This window comes from Rhineura floridana, chromosome 4 (assembly GCF_030035675.1).
Source record: "Rhineura floridana isolate rRhiFlo1 chromosome 4, rRhiFlo1.hap2, whole genome shotgun sequence".
NCBI classification, from domain to species: Eukaryota; Metazoa; Chordata; class Lepidosauria; order Squamata; family Rhineuridae; genus Rhineura; species Rhineura floridana.
The window spans coordinates 96,492,057-96,516,887 of NC_084483.1; the positions used below are offsets into that span (position 1 = coordinate 96,492,057).

Genomic DNA, 24,831 nt, shown 5'->3' on the forward strand with positions numbered 1-24,831 from the left:
GTAAAAAGGAGTAGCACTTCACTGTGGATGTTACTGCTGGAAAGTACTGCTGTTTGACTGCATTGATGCAAACACCCCCCAGATGGTTTTTCATCCCCTTTTCCAAATAAGTTTCAATATATGTTTCCACAAGAGAGGGTGATTTCTTCTGAATATGTGAAGTGCTATATGGTGTGCATTTGCTATTATTTATTATTTATCAGGCATTTAGACAGTAGATTGGAACAGCTATTAAACTCTATAATTATGTATTTAAACAGCAAGCTATAACAGCTCCAGAACAGCTATTAAAGCCTATCTAATCAATAGTGTGTAGCTTTCTGAATGTTTACTGATGTAAAGTCCATAAACCCATAGATGTGTAACTGCTTGGTTAGTATTCTGTGCATCTTTAATTAAGACATGCAGCTGCAGATAAGTTCTTCAGACAAAATCTGTGCTGTGCTTGCTGTGCTGTGAGCAATTAGAACGTGACATTCTGAATGTATCAGAGAGTTCAGAGTGCCAGGAAAGTTGTTGAAAGATCACTAGGCTAGTGGAACATACTACCACAAGTTGAGAGATTCTGGCCGAGGAGAGCCAGCAAGGTGCAGAGGGGAATATCACAGAAGAGAGCTAGGGTCAGAAGCTAAGATCCACAACAATTGGTACCAGAGTGAGTTGGAGTCAGGGTTAAATGGAGCACAGTCAAAGCCAGAGAGTATGAAGGACTGAGAAACAGGCTGTGGTTTAAGGTTGGAGATGGAAACCCAGGGCAAATAGAGGGCAAGAGCATGAATTCCAGGCCCTGTAGACTTGTTCAAGTGTAGCCTAACCTGGAAGCCTTTATTTTGACAGGGTTACCGGTGACCAGTGAGAAAACATTGGAATGGCCAACTAGGCGGGTTGCAAGGGAAAAACAGATCCTCAGCTGTGACATCCTGCCAGTCTAGGTGGCTTTACTTGGTGAAGCTGGTTGTGGGCTCAGGGTGGCCATTTAGTATCCCACAGTGTGGAAGATTTGGGAAACCTGAGATGTAGAGTCTTTGGAGAATAGTTGTGTGATTTACTGAACTCTTTGTGAAGGAAAGTGATCAAGAGGTGACTCCCAGGTGACCAAAATCAAACAATGTTAGATATTTGTTTGTGAAGGACATGTGAATTGCCTGTATGCTGTTTTCATACCTGAGGTCTTTAATCTTACTCTCTCTTCTCTCTCTCTCAGAATAAGATAAACTTCAGTGAATTTATGTAGGCCAATTCCTTCTGATGTGATTTCTATAAAATCCCATGTAAACCTTACCCCTCACTAATCACAGTATGTGGTACCTATGTGACCAGTTGTTTGTTGGAATGATGCAGTCTTCCACACCCTTGTGTGCAGGCCCCAGAGCATTCTTGTATATTATGGTAATGGTGTCTCAAGCTAGTATGGGATACTTTTATTTAATAAGAAGTAGTGCATACGCATGAGCATAAGAAGTTTTCATACTGAGGCAGATCATTGGTCCATCAAGCCCAAAACTATTTACTCTAAATAGTAATGGCTCTCAAAATGTTCAGCAGCGATGTCTCCCAACCTTGGTACTTGCAATTCATGGAGGTAGATCTTCAGTGCCAGGAACTGAGGCTGGGAAATTCTGCATGAAAGCATGTGCCCTTTCTCGTAAGCTATGGGCTACCTCCTAGTCCCTATTACTGCTGTTTATGTGTTTGTTAAAGCAAAAGAAATACAGTTTTCCTAAATAAATACAGTTGTAGGTTTCACAGCTGATTCCTCCTGCAGTTGCATTCCATGATAGAATATAGCAAACTGCCTTAGTAGTCAGTTTAGCTCAGTCACACTGAAGGGCAGCAGGTTCCAAGGGTTTCAGCCAAGAGTCTTTCCCTGACCCACCTGGAGACACCAGAGATCGAACCTGAGGTCTTTTGGCTGAAATGTACTTTCCCACTGCGCTAATGCTTCTGGTGGAGCATTCATGACATATATATCACTGACATTTGGCTGCAATCCTACCCTTGAAATAAATGGTATTGCTGGCAAATAAATATAATTAGAACTTGGATCATTATGGAATTCTGCCTAAATTAAAATTTTGGGTTTTATGTATAAACTGTTTAGTTATTCATGGAACCCAGAAAATATGCTGATATTTGCAGGAGGTTTAACAGTCCACTGGTGTCTCCTGGGCATACAATCCCTGCAGAAGTCTTTAGGTATCAATATGCATTAGTTGTTTGATTGGTTCACTTCAGCACCTAGAGGGCTCTGGACAGAGCTAGTACAAGCTGTTGTCGCCAGGAAGGTGAAAGTAAATAGAATACTTGTGAATTCTAGTAAGCCCACCTCCCTCTCCCCCAGTTCTACAAAAAAAATCTACCTGAACATAGACCCTAACTTCAGTTTCATCTAGAATCAGACTGGAGGCAAGAAATTCCATGGAAATCTGTTTCCGAACCCTTTGTGGGGTTCCAGATTGATTCACTGATTTTCCCCCAAACAGTTTATCCTCCTCTAATAGTTAGCCTAAATCTGCTAGTAACATTAAGGTTATAAAATCATGAAGCTGGAAGGGAATGAATAATAATGTCCTTCATCTCATTGTGAGGCAGAACAATACATACGCCGCTCCCTGTAGCTTAATTTGCTAATCCAGACAGCCAGACGTCACAGATGGTGAAATAGGTGGAAATAAATGGGACTATTACTAGCTTCTTGCATCTTTGTGCATATGCCATGGAAGCTGTTAGATCTCAATCAATTTAACCTTTCTGAAGATCTCAAAAGAAGTGGACATTTCTGGGGCTTAGCCAGTGTTTTACTCTACTTTATAGATTATAATAAATCATTGCTGAATTTATAGATCTTGAGCCATTGTTTATTCCGTTAAGCAAATGCAACCATTCCTAGTATCATTTTTTAAATGGTACACAAGTTTTCCTGCCAGATTAGGATATAAACTAAATAATACTTTGTTTATGTGAAGCTGAAGGAGGAATTCAGGCAGAAAGAAATTGCTCAAGTTGGAATTTGAGCAGAGTTTTAAAGATACTTCTTTTTTTAATTTCCCAAAATTTTTATTATTGATTTTGATAGGATGTGAGTTGCTCTTAGAATGCAACATGATCTCATTCTACAGCAGTTATTAGTACTCCAGGTTTAGTTGCTTAATGCAACCAGAAAACTGTAGCAGTGTTGATTCTTAGAAGAAGCCTAGGCTAGGGAATTGTTTCAGAATTCGATTAAATTACAACATTGCATTGTTTTGAATTGCCAGCATTAAGTGGGGTACAAAAGAAATAATGCATTTGCATTTGCATTAGCAGTTTACAATGGATTTACTGCTGACTCTACTGCTAGATAGTGCCCGTGCAATCTGTAGGATTTGCACTAGGCAAGTAGTAGGTTAGTGATGAATTCAGGAAATCCAGCAGTAGATTACAACTGATTATTTTGGATTTCTGAATGGAACATCACAGGTGGGTTTTGGAGTAGATCAGTACCCTGTACGCTTGCTAGTAGAACGCTCACTGCTAGTAGTAATTTCTTATTAAGCAGGGTGTGCAGAACTGCATTCATAAATTGATTTTTTGTGCCTTCAATACATATAGGAAATATTAGCTTTATTCTGTCACCTTAGATTTAAATCAGTGGATGACTACTAATAAATAGAAAATAAAGAATGTCCATGTACTCAAGTTTCAATAGTTTGGGGCAAAAAAAAAAATCCTTGCTTTTAATTTTTCTTCTTCTTCATATAAGACAGCTTCAGCTAACATTGCCTTAGTTTCAGCACTTTCAGTCTGGCCTTTGCTCTGAATCCCCGCCCCCCATGTGACCTTGCACCTGCTATTGACTCCCTGAAGTGTTTGATTGCTGGCTCGTTTTGTCTGTGTATCTATACGGTGGTGTGAAAATGACTTTTTGTGGCATGATCTCCAGGCTGTCTCAGCACCTGCATTCTCTGTCAATGGCAGATCGGCATAAGCAGCATCTATTTGCATCAAGGCAGAGCAGTTTTGATTGTGTTTCTGCTTGTCATATGGCCTTACTGACAGAGGCTGCCTGCAGCTGGTGAGAATATGCCACTTTTCTCAAAGGATGGCTCTTGACTGTTTAGTGAAAAGATGGCAATTCTTATTCTGGGATTAAAGCCTCATCCTCTGGGAATGCTGATGCTGCATATGCCATTTATTTAAGAGGAGCTTGTGCTGGCAGAGCCCTTTAAGGAACACGCTGGTGTAATTCTTTTTGTTGCACATTTGGGCCCTGATCTATCTCTGGTAATATTATTTATTTTAACACGTGCTGTCATCTTCCTGACAAACATGACATTCAAGGCAGCTTTCCATTTCATAAAAGCAGAACACATTACAAAAAACAACAATCCTGAAAAAACAGAGGGTGATACCTAGCTTTGGTCATAGTTGGAGGAGATTAAATGAATTTAAAGTACAACTTAGTCCGATATCACCCAGTGAATTGAATCACATCAAGTCATGCACATGGCAGACCCATTGAAATCAACAGACATTACTAGGTTAAGCCCATTGATTTCAGTGGGTCTGCTCTGATTATGACATAGTTGGATATAACCTAGAGAGTGAATTAAAACAAAATTGCAGATGACCAGAAGGAGGAGGAGGAGGACAACATAGATTTATGAAGAACAAATCCTGCCAAACTAATCTCATCTCATTTTTTGATCGGGTAACCTACCTTGTAGACTATGGGAATGCTGTGGACATAATATATCTCGACTTCAGCAAAGCTTTTGACAAAGTGCCCCATGATATTCTGATTAGCAAACTAGCTAAATGTGGGCTGGATGGAACAACTATTAGATGGATCCACAGTTGGCTCCAGAATTGTACTCAAAGAGTGCTTATCAATGGTTCCTTCTCAAACTGGGTGGAAGTAACGAGTGGGGTACCGCAGGGCTTGGTCCTGGGCCCAGTGCTCTTTAACATTTTTATTAACGACTTGGATGAGGACGTACAAAGTATACTTATCAAATTTGCAGATGATACAAAATTGGGGGGCATAGTGGAAGACAGAAAGAAAATTCAAAGGGACCTTTATAGGCTGGAGCATTGGGCTGAAAACAACAGAATGAAATTCAACAGGGATAAATGCAAAGTTCTACACTTAGGAAAAAGAAAGCAAATGCACAGTTATAAGATGGGGGATACTTGACACAGCAGTACGACATGTGAGAAGGATCTTGGATTTGTCGTTGATCACAAACTGAATATGAGCCAACAATGTGATGTGGCTGCAAAAAAGGCAAATGCTATATTAGGCTGCATTAACAGAAGCATAGTTTCCAAATTGCATGAAGTACTAGTTCCCCTCTATTCAGCACTGGTTAGGCCTCATCTGGAATACTGCATCCAATTCTGGTCTTTGCACTTCACGAAGGACGCAGACAAACTTGAACGGGTTCAGAGGAGGGCAACAAAGATGATCAGGGGACTGGAAACAAAGCCCTATGAGGAGAGACTGAAAGAACTGGGCATGTTTAGCCTGGAGAAGAGAAGACTGATGGGAGGTATGATAGCACTCTTCAAGTACATGAAAGGTTGTCACACAGAGGAGGGCCGGGATCTCTTCTCAATTGTCACAGAGTGCAGGACATGGAATAATGGGCTTAAGTTGCAGGAAACCAGATTTCAACTGGACATCAGGAAAAACTTCCTGTTAGAGCCATACAACAATGGAACCAATTACCTTGAGAGTTAGTGGGCTCTCCGACACTGGAGGCATTCCAGAGGCAGCAGGACAGCCATCTGTCGGGAATGCTTTGATTTGGATTCCAAATATGATGTAGAAGTGTGAATATGTTGAGTATGGAGGGCTACATTGCTACTAGACTGAGATAAATATGCATGTCTTAATTGTACATACTAGACATTAAGGATGCTGAAGGTCTTCGTTCCCAGACTAACATGCACATCAGAACAAGGGGATCTTTCTAATTTTTCTCTTCTTTGAATTAGATGTAGTTCTTGGCTCAAATAATGTACCAAAATGCACATAAAAATGGACTTACAGTAATTTAGGAATGTGTATTTTGAGATAAAATAAATTTAAAATATGTATTTTGTGAGGAAATGGTTCAAAAGCATGTGTGTATTTAAATGCAGTTTTGTGTTTTTATTTTAACAAAATCACAAATTAATGTGGAATTGGGATGGAATGGACTTATGAATGAAAACATGTGAAATGACTAGAAATAGAGTGACCCGTCTGTCTCCAGTGCACATGAAATAATGGGCACTTTAAAAATTTAAGATGTCTAATGCCAAGTGACAATTGATGAATCTTCTACATTTACCACTGAACCCTGTGCATGTTTGCCCATAAGTTCAGTGGGGCTTACTTCCAGGTAAGTGTACATAGAATTTCAGGCTTATTCTTCAGTATTCTTATTCTAGATTCCCATAGGTGTAAACAACATAAGCCTTCTTCAGTTTTTTTAAAATTTTCTAGTCTTTTTCACTATGATGCCCAGAGTTTCAGTTTTCACTTTTGCACTGCAACCATGAGAGCTAGAACTTAAAAAAAGAACTCAAACACATTGTTGTACATTTAGAAAGAGCCCACAAAGCGAATGATAGCCAGTCTGTCTGTATGCAGTGCCCTCATGATAGCATATACTGCCATTGCTTCTGCAATTCTACTTTTATATAGCTCGTACTTATTTGGTAGATTCTCTTGGAGCCCCTTCTGTATGTTAAGTGGAGAGTTTTTACAACACCAGGATTATAACGGCTTAGAAGCTTTTTACAATCAAGCGTTATATAAATTTAGCTAAATAAGTAAATAAATAAAGAAATAGTATGGAACCTGGTATATTTGTTTCCAGGTCCTAAAAATATTTTCCACTACAGCAGTCACAGGAAAAATGTGGCATTTATTGATTAACTCATGTTCAGATCAGAGCTCTGAAAAATCTGTTAATCTTAACTTTTAAAATAGCAAATTTTGGATAAATGATACTATAGTTTTTCCTGTATTCCTCATTGTCTTGTCTGTGGTGGAATGAAACAATTCATGTTGACCTCTGATTATTGAAATTTGTTCATTGCTGTTATCCTTTCCTTCACCCTCTCAGACTCCATAACTACCAGTTTCCTCAATATGATTAGCATCTTGCATGACTACTTCAAAAGCCAAATTAAAATTATCCTGTTTAGTCTTATTCCCCACTTTTTCAATCTCCACATTTTATTTCTGTGGAAACTCTGACAGCATCTCTATTAACACTGTTCTTTCTATCATAACTCCTTCAGACTTCTTTTTCTTCATTATTTTCTGTTGGGGCTCATTCACACTCAATTTAAAGATCCTTGTCTTTCTGTTTTTTTGTGTGTGTGGCGTCCACATGAGATCCTCCTCATTGCAAGTGGCAGTCTGCACTTTCCCCCTGCTAAATATGGATTTTCCCAATCCACAGATATTCTGATAAGGGAAGAAAATCCAATATAATATTGCATGTTACCTGACTGTGGATGCACTGAAGCACATTCTGTGGGTGTTGTTTTTTTAAAAAATGTGTAGTGATCTTTTGCTGGGTGACATCTGTCGCCACACCTCCCACTTCCATTTTGTTTCCATCAGCCCAAAGCAAGGGAAGCAGCTGCCTTTCCCCGCCACTTGTTGCTGAAGGCGTGCTTACGGTATTTTAATTTTTTTAAACAGCTCTTTTGTGCACAACTGCTCTTGCACAAAACCGCTGTATTAAAAATAAAAATTGCCCTTATAGATACATGAGGCAGGGAAGGAAAAGGAGAAGAAAGAAGCAGCAGTCTTTTGTGCCAGCAACTCCAAAACCTTGTCTGGCTTGGAGTAACGCGGGCACACACATGCACACTGCTCTTTTGTGCAAATGTGGCAAAAACGTGTACTTCAGAAATAAAAATAAAAACAATTTAAAGGTGTGTGCTCACAGATAAACAAATATCTGTGTGCATGCTTACAAGGGATCTCAGGTTTCCTAGTTTGGAGCAACACATACACATGTTTTTGTATTATTTTAAAAAACATTAATACATAAAGATAAACAAATACCTGTGTGCATACCCACAATGGCCCTTATGGAATTTATGGTGGGTGCGGAAGTACCAATTGAAGGAAGGGAAGAGACAACAATCCACAGAGCAAATATAACCTACCAAGCACCACCCATTGGTTTGGACAGGCAACATCAAGATAGATTTGGGAGGCATAAAGTAAACTGCTCATGTGTAGATGAAGGTGCACAAATGAGCACACAGAAACAGCAACCCATGTACTCATTAATGCCCTACTGTGGACACCGTCTTAGTTTCCTGTCACTGCATCATCCTCATCCTCTAATTTCCCCTTCGGTGCTACAAAAAGTAAGCTCTACAGAGTCATCTTGAGCTAAAACATATAAAAACATGCTCAAGAAACAAAAATGACTTTCTCCCTCATCTCACCAAAGTTTCACCTTTTTCTATAACTTTTGCCATCTCTCTCTCCCTCTGACTTCTTTTTTGTTTCTTCTCTCACTCCTTCAGAACCAGAGGAGAAAATCCTTAGGGAATAGTCTTGGATGAAAAGCTTGGGACTTAATAAAAGAAAGAATAGTTCATCCTTCTTCTGTCTTGAAATGTGCAGCATATCATTAGCTCCTGTCTTCCAGTAGATCAGTAGAAGATCAGTGCCCCTGCAGATCATGAAGAGAACCAACTGTTCTCTCCAACACCTCATTTTATTCCACCACTTCTTCCAATTTACTTCTTGGTTCCATGACAGTCTGGCTGGCTTCCTGTGCTAGCAACCTACAATATAGAAGTTGGTCTCTGCATACATTGCTCTCCATCTTCCCTGTCCTAGAATCTACTAGGTTTTTTTTCTGCAATAGGCTCCTATACCATCCCTGTCTGTGATCCTTCCACCCTTTTAAAATATTTCTTGCAAATGTCTGCTCCACTCTCCTTGTCTGGAGTCTACTGTTCCTCCCCCGCCCCCCCAGTGCAATATTCTTCTACATACTCTCTGTCCTGGAGTCTACTAGTGTGTGTTTTTTCCAATGCTGAGAGCAAAATCTGCAGAAACCTGCTCTTCCTATTTACTTCTCTGTAAGCAAGTGAACTTCTTCTAGCACTGCTCTTACTCTCTGCCAATTGTCAGTCTGGTCTCGTGCCCATCCATAATTGCCACCTTGGCAAGTAACTCAGCCAGCAATGATTTTGGTACATTCTTTTGGCAGGGTTTCTCCTAGCTTGCTCTGTAGGGCTTCTCAAAGGTAGACTGCTCTTACGAGGTTTCTTGTTCCTGCCCATTGCTCTTGTATCTAAACAGAAACTGGTTGGTCATCTGTTGTGTTTATTTTAAAATGATTCCCAGAAGGGCCATAGCTCAGTAGTAGAGCATCGGCTTTGCATGCAGGAGGTCCCAGGTTCAATCCTTGGCATCTCCGGTACGGCTGGGAGAGAACCCTGCCTGAAACCTGGAGAGCTGCTGCCAGTCAGTGTATACAGTACTGAACTTGATGGACTAATGGTCTGACTTGGTGTAAGGCAGCTTCCTACATTCCTTCCAGAGCTTGGAAAAGTTACTTTTTTGAACTACAGCTCCCATCAGCCCAATCCAGTGGCCATGCTGACTAGGGCTGATGGGAGTTGTAGTTCAAAAAAGTAATTTTTCCAAGCTCTTTTCCTTCCTAAGCTCAGACCTTTCAGTATCAGGAGGTTCTAGCCGGACAGTCTTATGGTTGGGTCCTCAGGCTGCCTGATTATCAACTAAAGCTGCTTTTGCAACCTAGTACACTCCAGATGCTGAGGCTGATGGGAGTTATAATTCAAAACATCTGGAGGGCACCAGGATGGTGAAAACTGAACAAAAGAGTTTTTTGTTATAAAAGGAGCCACACAAAAAGGCATACTCACAGAAACTTCAGATGATGTAGATAAAGCTGTTTAGTTTATTCAGAGGACTTCACCTTGGAGGACAAAGGTGAGGGGAAAAATAGCCTTTTCTTGCAGACTCAGAAAACCACACAAGTCAGTTTTCCAACTGACACAGCCATGTGCTTCATCAGTAATAACATCTCTCTTTTGACCCATAGCTAATAAAATGTGTAGCAACACCTGTACTCAAGAATCATTGAACAATAACAGATCTGGTGGCTCCAACCAACTTCCTAGATTGGATTCCTAGTTTTCTTTCAAGGATTTTGGTTTTTCCTGACCTGAATGCATCAGCTGTATGTTGTGTCATTCTGGGGTCATGTCAACCACAGGTCAATTTTATATTGTAAAATAACTGGCTGATGGGGCGGGGCGGTGACCATGTAGACTAATGATTCTTAATGTGCCAAATTTTTACTGCTGTTTTATACTCTCATCAAGCAGCTTTTTCTGCTTTGCTGAGCATGCATTCTGAATCTTAGGTGTTCTAATTCGATAGCACTTTTAAAAATTATTTTTAGTTGGGGGATTCAAGAAAATCATCAAGGTTTTAAACTTCAGCTAAAAATGAAAAAGCAAGATATTCCTAGGAATATTGGAAAATTTCACATTTACTTATTTCTACCTGAAGAGTTATATATTAAGGTTCCCATGGGATGAAAGGCAATGTATAAATGAACTCATCATCGTAAGATGTTAAGCTGAACAGGGAACCATTGAATCTTAAAACCGGAAATTTAGGAAAAAGCCAATGGAATGATTTTTGAGAGAGGCTTCTTCATAATTCTTGACACTAGTGGGGAGAGAGAGAAAGGGGCCCAAATAACCCAGACTAGCATATAATGCAACAACAGAAAAGTTAACCTGAAGTGCAGTACAAATATACTGTAGCTTTAAACATTCCAATCTGTATGGACTGTTCCCTTGTCACCTTTTGCTACTTCCTGATTTTACATGGATGTTCAGCAGTTGCATTAAATTTACCTTTGTAAATCTGTTGTCCTTTTGGGTAATAACACGAATAATTTCCATGATAGCCAGTGACGTGTGACCGTTAGAACATTGGGTGCAGATGTTATAAACAAGGTTCTAATCTTTTACAACTGCCATACTATATTTGCTCTGCACTTGCAAAGAGTCAGTCTTGTAGCATGGCAGCACCCGTGCTGTGGAACTCCCTGCTTATTCATATCAGGCAGACCCCTTCGTTGTACTGTTTTTGGCATGTGCTTAAAAAAAATTGTTTAGGCAGGCCTAGCCAGACATCTAATTTTATTATGTATATTTGTTCTTAGACTCTGTTGTTTTTATCTATATTTTGAAATTTTTATGATGTCAACTTGTTTTTAAAGTGTGTTGATTTTATTGGCATTTTCTTTTAAAAAAATTATACTATTTTATGTTAACTGCTTATAGATTTTTTTGTTATGCAGTCTATAAAGCTTGTTAAATTAGAAAAAAAACTCACTGTGGCAGGAGCAGCACATCATTATCTCTTAGCCTGATCTATGTCACCAGGAAATAAACCAGACAACTTCTTTTACACACCATGACTTCCTTATAGCTACTAGCCTAAGCATCTTGACTTGGAAGTAAGGACTAGTGAGTTCAATACAGCTTATTTTCAGGTTACTAGTTTAGAATTGCAATCTTGGAGGAAGTGTGTGATATAAATAAGATTTAAAAGGATATATCAGGGTCGAGCATAGGGCAATGCATGGAAATACACATTGAGAGGGACAATATACTGAAGTGTGGTCCTTTAAATGACAGCATTTGTTCCTTGGAACCACCCAGGAAGGATTTTGTTAGTCATTAAAGTTTTGCTGAAATGTATGAAATAGCATTTTTCTTGATACTTAAAATTGCATGGTTGTTTCTCATCCCCTGAAAAAATTATCAAGGGACTGTTATATGCTGAGACAATTATGTGTTTAAACTGATAGCTTGGACAGATGGTATAGACAGAGGCTGTGGGTAGTATTCAATGCTACTCAGAGTAGACATGACTAACTTAGGTTCATTAATGTCAATGGGTCTACTCTGAGTACAACTTGGTTCAATACAGACAGGGTGAAGAGTTGTGTGCACAGAAGAAGGTGTATACATGGAGCAAGTGAGAGACAGAGAGTGTGAGTGAGAAGGATAGATTAATTGGAGAATAGATAGGAAAGCTCACAAGATACATGTTCAAACTTGCACTGTTTGCAACAATGAGGACTCAGAACTTATATTTTAATATGAAAACCAGCATTGCAGGATTTTAACAGAATCATTAGACAATCAATTACATGAGCTGCCAACTAACTCAACAGAGTCAATTATTGTTTGTAAAACTGGTTTGTACAGTTACATTTCCCAGTATTTTATGTTTCTTTAATAGCGGTCTGTGGAAAAACAGCCAAAACCAATTTAGAAAGCCATTCAGCAGAGAACCGTTCTCCTTACATTTCTTATAGAAAAGTATGAATGAGCGGGTTAGGCAGAGGTTCATCAATATTCTACAGTCACATGTAAAGAATACATAATGCAGTTTCAACTTTGACATATAGTAAATACTGAGTACATATTTACCTGCAATTCCCTCTTGCCCCTTTCAGTAAGCTGAAACAGGAAAGAATGTCTAACCATTAGACAGAGGAATGAGATAAACTGCTGTTAATTTATTAACACATTTATATCCTCAATCAAAGATTACCAAGGGAGCTAAAAGTATTTTTTAAAGCAATAACAGTATTCATTCATAAAAGATAAATAAAAGTAAATTTGGATATATGGAAAGGGAAAACAACTTGTGAAGGAAAATTTCAGTCTTGACTGGAAAGTTTTGAAATTCTGGCAGGCAAAAATACCATCTCTTTATTAGAATTTGGTAGATAGAGGTACTGTGAGGAAATTGAGCACCTCAGGTATTACTGTCTTGGAATGAGAATATGGAATTCCATCATCTGTTAAAGATGTGTTTGTTGTTGCCTTTTGAAAGTTTAAAATAACAAAGGGCTACATTTTTGCACACAAAATTCAAATGACGTGCCCAAAATGTGATGTTGCCAATATAATGTTGGAGTGGGAAGTTGTGGACTCAAATTCCCATTCAAATTCCCATAATTGTGCAAGTCAAAATCTCTCAGCCAAACCTAATGTACAAGGTTGCTGTGAGAATAAAATGTGATATCTTTATGCACACTGGGCTGAGAGGGAACAGCAAGCTACAAATATGATAAACCAACAAATCCACTAACTATTTGTTTTTATATTCTCCTCAGGACAGTTTTCCGGCTCGCTTTGGAGGAATTCATTTTGTAAATCAACCATGGTACATTCATGCCCTCTATACAGTTATACGGCCCTTTTTAAAGGAAAAGACAAGGAAAAGGGTATTTTTCTCTTCTTTGTTGTCTGATTTCGCAAAGTTATTATTTGTGACTGGATTGATCACGCGGAAAAATAAGAAATAAAATATATGTTTTTGATGCCTTGAATTGTAATAATTTCTTCAGGAAACATTTCATGTTCACTCATTTGCTTAATTCATTTATGCCATATACCACTTAATCATTCGCATTTCTAAGCAGTTTGCATTCTCAAACTGTATACTTTTTTTGTCATGCAAGCTGCCAACCCTTTGGTGGAATGGCTTCCGATGTTCTATTAAGGGTTTGCAATTTCCAGGATATTAGGATGCTTTGCAAAAATATAACAATCATATTTTTATTAAAAGTTTAAGAACAACTGTAAATATATTCTGTCACAGAAAAAACACTGACCCCAATAGGTTTTAGAATCCAGATGATAGGAGAAACTAAACAAAACCAACCTTCAACCACTGTTCCTTGATCAACAGAACCCAACCCCCAATTTAAAAGTTTTATAGTGCTTTGAAGAGCTTTCTGAACCTAATGCAGGGGGCATAATTTAAAAATGCTCTGGGTCAATGATAATGAATCTGTCTGAAAATGGGACATAACCAAATCTTGGTTATGGCTACTTATAACATTATACAGCTCAATAAAATTAATAAAAGGTTTGCTTATGTCAGGCGCAGGCTCTTAACCTATTCTTTTTATTGAGCTGTGTAGTGATATAAAGTAGCCAATGTAGATAGGGAACATTAGAGTAACATGTTCCCAAGAACCACCCCATCAACAGCTGGACTTTTTATTGTGTACCAGCTGATACTTCTGAATATCATCAAATGGAGATCCACGAAGAGCATAGCTTAGGCTACATGAAGTCATGAATGGCTCTTACTAAACTTCATATTAGACAGAAATATCTCACTTACTGGGATGTAAATTTTCACCAGAGACATAAATGGGAGTCTGATTAAAGGCTTAAAGGGAAAATGGTGGTTGAACTCTTTTAAGGTGTGGTGTGATTAACACAGTCCTCTATGTATTCATTGCCCTTGTTTATCAGTCCTGGTTGCTAATTTGCTACCGGGTCAGGTGCATGGTACTTGTGTTAATTCACAAAGCCCTAAACAACTTGGGCCCAAAGTACTTTAAGGACTGCCTAACTTGCAATGTTCCGTCTTGATCACTGAGATCTTCTAATGGAACACTTTTGGTAGTTCCCCATGCTCATGAGGTTTCTCCTCCACCAAGGACTGAGCCTTTAGTGTAGCAGGCCCTGCCTTGTGGAACTCCCTACCATAGCGGTTTGGCAGGAGCCATCCCTCCTTTGTTTCAGGTGTCTTTAAAAAACTTTTTAGACAGGCCTTTTAACATGATTTCCCCCCCTCCCCGCTGCCAATACAGTATTATTGTTTTTCATGATATTTTTGTTGCTTAATTTTTTGCATGCCTTTGTATGTTGTAAGCCGCCTTCATGTACTCTATATCAAAAGTGTGGCCTATGAATACTTTAATTAATTAATTAATAATCCAGTGCACATATTTGTTTGGTATGGACACTGATCAAAACCCAGGAAAGTGTGCCAGTTGGCAGATCCGCAGACACACACGTCAGGGCTTTTTCCCAACCCCGTTCCCAAGAACAGCACCCTTCACCTCATTCATAAGCTGTCTTTGAAATCTAGGTGAAGTTCAAAAATGGTGTGAAATGCAAAGCTAAGCGAGTCTACTCTTTGGAGAGAAATAAATGAATGTTCCACTAGACATATGATAGCCCTTGAGGTTACATAAAAAAGCTTGGTAGATTGCAGCCACTGACAATATCTCAAAGTAAGATGAGATATAGCCAAATTAACCATGCGCTTCTGTAGTCATAACAAGTGGAATTTGATGAAGGACAAAGAAATAATTTCTATGATATACAACACAGATCCCACTCAGTAAAAAACTTTTTAAAAGACCCTGCTGGGATAGAGTGGTTTTTTAGATTTCTGAAAACCTGAGATGCTGAGATGCTGTGTTCTCCCAAGTCATTCTGTTCTCTCTCTCTCTCTCTCTCTCCCCCCCCAAAAAAGTAGTATTCCTCAGTCATATGTTTGATTTTTTAATTATTATTATTATTAGTCTGGGAAATATGCTTGAGGAAATTTCAGGGCGCTTAGGAAACTATGATTGTTGATTCTTTTTTTATATGTGTGTCAATGCACAATGAAGGGCTATCTTGCTGGATTTATTTGTTTTCCACCTTCAGCTTCTACCACAAAGTGTCAGCTGCATAAAGTTTATTCCAATATGAGATGCACTGGAAGTTATCTGCATTTTAAAACTCTGCCCAGTGGTTTTGTATCCAATGCTGTGTGAATGAAAGTCCACTTGTGCAAACAAATCTGTTGGCAATTGTCTCCTTGCATAAGCTCTCCCTCCTCCCACTGTACCCCCCTTCCCATTGCGTCACATCCTAGGCCTTACACATGGGGTCTTCCCCACCCTCTTCTTCCCACTGCAGTCAGGGACCCTCAGGAGAGGCTTTGCAATGGGCACAGAACACTGCAGTGGAGAGGTGGGGGTGGGAAACCCCCTTAGCACATGTGGATTTCTGCTAGCATTGGGTACAACATTGGGTACAATTGGAATTACTTTTTTAATATGTTTTTAAACCTTTTTTTTTAATCCAATTATGTTTTAACCTTTTTTAAATATGTCTTTAAAGCTTTTAAAAAAATGTTTTTAAAGATGTTTTGTTGTAATGTATTTTAAAGTCTGTTTTTATGATGTTTTAAAGTGTTTTTAGTGCTTTTGTTTGCCTCCCTGGGCTCCTGCTGGAAGGGTGGAATATTATTATTGTTGTTGTTATTGTTATTGTTGTTATTGTTATTATTAACAACAACAACACAACCCTGTGGGTCTGATTTCTATTATGTTAGAAACCTTAAAATGCTCCTGAAAATTCAACATTTAGATTTTAGCAGAAGTTATATACAGACATATCACACACACATATTTTACCTATGATCCATAGAATGTATGCACCACATGTGTGCACCAGTGGGATTTACTTTTCTTTGAACATCAGACACATGCCATATTGCAAACTGGTTTTTTGAAAATCCTGCATGGATTTGTCTTGGGGCATGAAGCATTTACATTTGAGAAACTGAAGCTCAAAACTGATGCCCAAAACTAGGTGCACAGTTTGTTGGATCCCAAACACTGTCTGGAATAGATACATGAATGATGCTCTGGCAGAGTCTTTCCCTTTACTCCATCAATTGCAGTTGTCTTCTGACATCCCAGCTGACTGAAAAAGGATTCCCTATGACCTTAAAGCTCTTTATCTACTGCAACCTTTGCTGACACTCTGTCATGGCAAGGATCTTGCCACTGTGTCTGTATGTCATCTAGCTGGGCTTCAGGGTTAAAATATTTACTGCTACAAATACGGCATGTTTTACTGAAGGTGATGGTTTGACATGTCTTTCATCCATCTCTTAACAGATATTTCTCCACGGAAATAACCTCAACAGCCTGCATCAGTTGATTCATCCTGAGATTCTGCCTTCTGAATTTGGAGGAATGCTGCCGCCTTATGATATGGGCACTTGGGCAAGAACACTGCTTGATCATGAATATGATGATGACAGTGAATACAGTGTGGACTCCTACAACACTTCTGGAAAAGAAGTAGAAAAGGACCTCTCTCCCAAATCCATGAAGAGGCAAGTTAGTTATTCCTTTTGTAGCAGAAGGGAGAGAGGGGTAGCCAACAAAGTACCCTCCAGATTTTTGTTGGACTACAACTCCCATCATTCCTTGCCATCAGCCATGCTGGATGGGTCTGATGGGAACTGGAGTCCAGCAGGTTCTAGATAGCATGACCATTATCTATCTCTCATGTAGATGATCTCCCAGAGTGAAAGCCTACTGTTGAGGTCCAGGACAGTAGCATATACTAGGAACATAGGAAGCAGCCTTATACTCAGTCAGACCATTGGCCCAGTTAGCTCATTACTGTTGAAACTGATTGGCAGCAGGATTCTTTTTTTCCAGGTCTGCCAGGAGATACCAGGGATTTAACCTGGGACCTTGCATGCAAGGTTTATGCTCTCCTCCCATATATAATTCAGCCATTCCAATAAATTGTAATGCATATTAATGCAGTAACATTTGTTATTCTTTAATTTAAGAATTTATATCCCTTCTCCTGTAAAAAACCCCCGCTCCACTCAGGGCAGTTTGCAACATAAACCATTACAGTGCCATCAAAGATATAAAATAATTTTAAAAAAGAGTCAGGGCCAGCAGTTTTTAAAAACTCATAGAAGCATTGTCTGCTTTTCTTAATTGCCTGGCCTTCCTGTTGGACAATCAAGGGAAAACTTTGTAACTGGTTGCTTTATAAAAGACTAAGTGATTTGAAACTAACTGTGGAAAGTAATCAGATTTTTTTTTTACTTGTTGCTGGGTTCATTTTTCTGTCCAGAAATCCTGAAAAGGTCTCATGCTGAGCTGCACACATTGGAAAAATCAGAAATTAGGCCTGAGGGCTAGGTAGCCAGCTAGCCAGCTAACTGTAGTGTGCACAGCAGTGTTTCAATACCTCTAGGGCTAATTGTAAGCATAGTGAGTGCTTTAAAAGAGTAAAGGGTAACTTAGCATGGATATTTTTTCAGATCAATTTATCTCTTTATTTCACCCTTTAGCAATAGGCACCCAATCATGTTCTACTCATTATAATAACTGCAGAATAAACACTATTACTTCTTATTGCAGGCAAACAAACTTGCTTCTTTATTTCTGGCTGGGTAGAGAACACAACTGAAACTGAAAAGCAGAGCAAAGGAAAGTCCAATGGGTTGAGTCTAACTTTAACCCACAATACAAAGTTCTAATATTTAACTCTTCAAAGGTCATATTACAATACGGGTTGTTTTTTTCAGGATCACTTAAGTAATGATAGGGTGATTATGATCATGAAAAATCCACCCACAGTCAGGGAAAGTCTTGGGCGAGCAGAAGTTTGGGGGCTCTTCAGATGAGGCTTTTGTAGTGCACCCCCCCTGCCTTATTCACTGAATTTTTCAGAGGGTCCTATTCTTAAATCTGTTATTAAAAGAAGTTGTCATTCTTTAATTGGAGGTTGTCATTGTCTGTCATGTCAAAAATTCAAAAGACAATTGTCCAAAAGAAATCTGGGGTGGGATGTGGGGAGCTGAAGCACAGCTAGGGGAGGGGGTGCACCCATTTGCCCCATCCTGGTTGTATGATTGATTGACTGACTGATTGAAAGATTGACCGTGTACTTCTATGCAGCTTTCCATTCAAATGAATCCCAGAGCTGCTTACCAACACTGAAAAACAAGAATAACTCTAAACATAACAGAAGAACAGCCCAGGTATATCACAATTATACTTCCTGGGTCATTAAGAGCTGACCCTACTAAGGTTCATTAACAAATCAACAACAACATAACTATAGTTAATGTTAATGTATAACAGTAACAGCAACAACTAAAAAGTAGCCCAAACATTATTTCATTCACCCACACCACCTCAATAATCATTCACTCTATTCAAATCATTAAAATACATAGCCCAACTTGTAAGAGGACCATGATCCACTATAAATACCTACAAGCAGAACTGTATGTTAGCAAACACCCAGGCTTCCACACACCAATAACATAGGTGAATGTTCGTGGGCAGCAGCTCTTCTCCCACCAAGGCTGCCGTCCCAAAACTCAAGCTCTCAGCAAGAGACTGGAACAAACTCCACACCTCCTTACTTGGGACTCCTCACTCTCATCGAGGAGTACCCATCATTTAAGCCCCACAAACAGTAGCAATCCCAGCAACAAACAAAAGTGGTGATATCCTTTTATAGTTCTATAGGCAGGATGCCCAGCTATTGACATCAGGCACACCCCATTACTCTTCCCAAGGTTCTGCTAAAGATCTACCTTCCCAATCATCTGCTCCCACCGGTGGTACATGCCCTGATCACCACTCGCTTAGACTACTGTAATGCGCTCTACGTGGGGTTACCCTTGAAAACGGTTTGGAAGTTACAGCTGGTACAAAATGCAGCGGCGTGTCTGATTGCAGGCGGCCGCCGTAGAGATCACATCACTCCTGTGTTGAAGGAGTTACATTGGTTACCGGTTGTGTACCGAACCCAATTCAAGGTGTTGGTCTTAACCTTTAAAACCCTATACGGTTGTGGCCCAGCTTATCTGAAGGAGCGCCTCCAGCATCGACAGGGATGCCGCTCAACAAGATCAGCCTCAGAAGACCTTCTCTGGATCCCACCAGTCAAAACAGCTAGACTGGTGAGGACTCGAGAGAGGGCCTTCTCAATTGTGGCCCCCACCCTATGGAATTCTCTCCCAAATGATCTACGCCATGCCCCGTCTATAATGAGCTTCCGCCGGACCCTGAAGACTTTGTTTTTTAAGCAGGCTTTTGGACCGGGCTAGTTTTACTGTGTTCTTAAACTTTTAACTGTTTTATATACTGTTTTAACGTGTACATCGCCCAGAGTGGCTGGCCAACCAGCCAGATGGGCGACTTACAAATCTCATAATAAATAAATAAAAATAAAATAAAGATCAACAATGCCCAGGCTGCTAGAGTTGCCAAGGAACACGTTTTTCTCTCCTCTGCTCCATCCCTATTCTTGTTCTGCCTGGTCTGACAGTCAGTCAGCCAGCATCCTCTCTATTTCATGCTCCAGAATCTTGACTGCCAGCATTTCGTTCTCCAGCTGCTCACCCTTGGCTGTGTTAAAGAAATTCACTGGCCCAGCTGCTGGAGAAGTCACCGCAGTGAGTTCTCTCCTTACATAGCATTTACCAGAGCTTGGAAAAGTTACTTTTTTGAACTGCAACTCCCATCAGCCCAATCCAGTGGCCATGCTGGCTGGGGCTGATAGGAGTTGTAGTTCAAAAAAGTAACGTTTCCAAGCTCTGGCATTTACATATCTTATATAGTTTTCTTACATAGACTTAATTACATATGTGCACGACTCTGTAATGATTAATTATGTATGGGCATGACTCTAACGATTAATTGATCAGTTTGTTCTATTTCCCTCCATCAGTACTTCTCCACTTGCTTAACTGTTGGACAGTAACAGAATGTGACTGGATCTTGCAATCAAGTTACATTCCTCAGTTGTTATGAAAACACTCCCCTCGGTCATTTCTTCTCATTCCGCGTCATTTCTTCTTGCAAGGCACAGACACACTCTTTGTTCACAGCGGGAGATAAGAGGATGATCCTTCTTCTTCAGCTGAGAGCCACAAGATGAGAGCCCTTCATGGGGCAAGGTGTTCTATACTCTGGGTGCAGCCACTGACAAATTCCTCTCTTCTGTCCCAACCAGCCATACTTCCTTTCTTAGAGAAGACCTGATCTAAGAGAACAGGCTGGATGGTATAATGTTACTGTGAGTCATGCAACTTTCACATCAGTCCTGTGGATATTTGCATGGATTCTAGATGTGGGAAAAAACCCATTGGGATATCATTGGCAGGGAGACAAGTGAATTCTCCCTTCAGACATTTTGGAAGCACAAAAAACAGGGAATTGAAACAGGAATGCAGCAAAGCAAGATTGGTATGCCCTATTTGTCAGACTTTGCCCATTTGCTACACCTGTGCAAACCATACTATGTGCTATCATTGGAATCAAAAGAGACTACAGAGTCCTCATCTTCAGAACTAGAAAAATAATCTTTCAGGAATGGGTTAGGTAGTGTTTCTGGGAATTGCATAAACTACCACATTTCTGTGCTGAGATCTGAAGCTATCCAGTTCTACACCACCAATAATAAATATTAAATTGCATTTGAAGAGAGGACTCAGAATAGAAACAGGGTTATATTCCACAGTGACTGTGTTTCTTTCTGATAAAAATGTCAATAGAATGTGGCAGCATTAACTTTGAAGGCTTGCTCTCTGTTAGTTGACTTCAATGTCAATGTGAGAATATGCTATCATGTTTCCGTTTATGTTGTCAGAAATATAAGTTCAAACTGGTTGCCACTCCATTTAAGTTCAGACTGGGGCAAGGGATGCCGTGTCACTATCACAAAATATCTCATTGAAATCTTTCTCCCCAAGCCACAGCCTGAAACTCATTCACCCTTCCATGTTTTTAATATCCTTCTTTGGCATATCCAAATTGTGATCCATTAGAGGTCTACAAAAACTTGTTTTGTTGTTCAAGTCAATTAAGCTTTTCAGCTGTACCTCGGCTAGCAATCAAGTTAATCTCAAAAAGCTGGCAAATGTTTTTTCTTAGCCAAGAATGATTCTGTTCCGTGGCTTTGGGGAACACCGTTTTGGGTGTCTGTTAATACTCTTGAATAGGCCAAGTGGGGCCTCTAGGTAGCAGGTGATGCCAGTTTCAGAGCGTTATTAGCCAGATGGTGGGTTGGAAATATTCCACCACCAGGAGCTTATAGCTGGCATGACTGTCTATGAAATCCAAGCCCCTTTCATCTGAATAACAGGGTGTTTTCACCTTATTGCTCATACCAATGAATAGAAATCCTTGTTTGGCTTTAACAATAGGTAGGAAACTTATTTTTCATAAGGTCTGTTGAATTCATGTGTTTTCTGATAAAAAATGTTATACTTCTACAGTCAGTATTTGTCCTCTTAGATCCATAGCACTATCCCCTCTACTATCTGCCTTCCATTCTATGGATTAGCTTAAGCTCCTGTTTCTGCACTTACTCAGAATGCATGTCCCTGTATACATCTGTGTTCAGGAACAAGGCCATCTGGAACAGAAAAGACCTGGGGTGGAGATGATTTAGCTCAATTTTTTTCTGCACTGCAACCCTGACTCTATTCTGCTGATAGAGGTAGCTTTGCTCCACCTGGAACAAGTTCCCCCTTCCCACTGCAGGCCCGTACCATACACGAGCCCCCCCTCAACTCTTTGGAGAAGGCTTTTGTGGGGTACAGGGGCTATGAGGTGGAGGAGCAGATGAGACGGATTGGTTGCACATGCTGCCTTCACATTCATCACTGAATTCAACACCATTTACACAGTTGGTGTTTCTCACTTTGTTTCATTATCTGATTCCTTTCTGCATCCAAAATGGATAAATCAGAGGTTGGAGTGAAATGAAAGAGGCTGATTGACTTTGGGCAACATCAGAGACCCTGAACTTCTGTTTCATCCTGAAGTACGTCTTTATGTAAACCAGGGGTAGCCAATGTAGTGCCCTCCAGATGTTGTTGGACTACAACTTCCATCATCCCTGCCCATTGGCCAATCTGGCTGGGACTGGTTGCAGTCCACAGCATCTGGAAAACACCATGTTGGCAACCTTTGAAGTAAACAATTCAGGCTTGTATCCAGTGTAGAGCTAAGTAAGCTTCCCAGCAGCACAAGGATTACCACTAGCACAATTTGACTTGTCCCTCTCCTCTACCCTCACACTCCCTAAATCTGTTCCAGGGGTTCCCTCAGCACTTCAGAGCAGATCTGGGGAGAGTGCAGGGTGTATGAAGGGGAGGAGAGAGGTGGAAGTTACGCTAGCGGTAATCCTTACACTGAGAGGATGTGTTAGTTGAATATTGCCCACAGAGTCCTTCTCTCTGGTGAGTGGGTCAGTTTTATCAAGAGAAGAACAACAAGTTCTTCAGCTTAGGTCCAGGCTATCTGTTAGATCGTATCTTCCCTTATGAACCTGCTCAGGCTTTGAGATCATCTGGTGAGACTCTTCTCTCTATTCCATCTTCTTCGCAAGTTTTTTTTGCGCAGACACAGCATAGGGCCTTCTCAGTGGCTGCCCCTAGATTATGGAACTCTCTCCCCAATGAGGTTCGTACGGCTCCCTCGTTATCGTCTTTTCGTACCCAGCTGAAGACTGTTTCGTTTAGACGGGCTTTTAATTAATAATGTTTATCATTTTTAATCTGTTTAGGATTTAATGTACTTTTAACTGTTTAATTGTATTCTTGTTTGATTTAATTGTTTTGGTTTTTAGTCTAATTATGTTTTAATTGTAAGCCGCCCTGAGTCTTTTGAGAAAGGGCGGGGTATAAATATTTTAAATAAATAAATAAATAAGTGACCCATGAATGACCCAAAACAGGTATGGTTGAAATACCCTAGAGTTTTTTGTTAGTGTAGGCAGGGTTTGTATCTCAAGGTAACATCCTATGATAGCAAACCTGAAAAAATAACCTTTGAAACTTGGCTTTATTAACAAGCCCTTAATTTTTTTTTACTTACTTTCTTTAGAGCAAGGATGGGAACCCTTCAGAGGATGTTGGACTATAACTCCCATCATCCTTGACCATTGTCCATGCTGGCAGGAGCTGATGGGAGTTAGAGTTCAAGAACATCTGGAGGGCCACAGATCCCCCATCTCTGCTTTAGAGTGTGATTGTTACTTTTTACAGCAACTATATGTTGCCCTTCATATTCCCCAATCCAATTTTATAGCTAAAGGCCAGCTGTTTTTTTTAATGTGAAACTTACCTACGTTTGTCTTAAAGTAATTAATATTGGGCAATTGTTTTTTAATACTTCTATTCCAGATCTCAGTCAGTTGTGGACCCTGGAGTGTTAAAGCACATGGATAAAAATGAAGAAGAAAACATGCAGCCATTGCTTTCACTTGACTGACGATGTCTGAGCATTGAACATGAATTGGGGTGGAAGGTATTGCCTTTCAGCAACAAGCAACCCATTGGGACAGAATGTACCAGCTGGAATCCTATTTTTCATGTTAATGTAGCATAAAGTAATGAGGCAGCAGGTTTTGCCAGTCAGCCTGGAACATGGGTGCCCTGGGCTGGAAAAACAGGGTGGAGGGGGAGGGATAAAAAAGGAGAAATATCAATAATATATTCTGTTAAGTGCCAACCTGTTTGTAAATAGGATCTATTCCTTCTCTCTGCATTTGTAAGTAATGGTAGGGATGTAGTACAGAAAAATAATAGAGTGACTTTTAAAATATGCCAGTTGAATGCACTGTAAAAGAACAACAAGCACTCAGACAAAAATAAAAGAAACCTGACCTACATAACTTTCATCCTTTTTATATAAAGCCATATTACAGCTTTCATATTGACTGCTTTATTTTCTTTCTGCAGTTTTTCATTTAAAAAGGAAACATAGGATCCTGTAGACGTTGTTGTAACTGGTGTGATATTTTCTGTCAATAAGATTGTATTTCACAGGCATGGCTGTGATTCATAACTGAGGCTAGGATATGGTTTGCATAACAGAAACCATATAAAAGAGAGAGGGAAATGAAGACATAGTAAACAAGGAGCTGACCACCATTCTTTGGTATATGAATATATAAGGCATCTGGTTTTTAATCTTTTCATCCAATGTTGTGGCTTTTAAGACCTGTTTGGGTCTTGAGCATAAGATGGATCTCAAAGCATCTGCCTCATAGCAGGTCCATGTTTGAGAATCTTTCTCCTTGAATGGACCATTCTCAGTAGTGCTTACCATTCCTCTCATAATACTTAGCAGCAACAGACTGATGTATTTCTAAACCTTACAAAACTGAAGTCTGAAT

The 24,831-nt window shown here is 39.7% G+C and overlaps 1 protein-coding gene across 1 annotated transcript in view; it reads left to right on the plus strand.

Annotated features, from left to right (window-relative positions):
- Positions 1–24,401, plus strand: part of CLVS2 (clavesin 2) — a 65,756-nt gene extending 41,355 nt beyond the window's left edge. Inside the window, exons 3-5 of the mRNA XM_061626314.1 lie at positions 13,188–13,298; positions 16,773–16,993; positions 23,837–24,401. Coding sequence (XP_061482298.1) covers positions 13,188–13,298; positions 16,773–16,993; positions 23,837–23,924 — 420 coding nt within the window. The 3' untranslated portion in view covers positions 23,925–24,401. The remainder of the gene's footprint in view (positions 1–13,187; positions 13,299–16,772; positions 16,994–23,836) is intronic.
- The last annotated feature ends 430 nt before the right edge of the window (positions 24,402–24,831 follow it).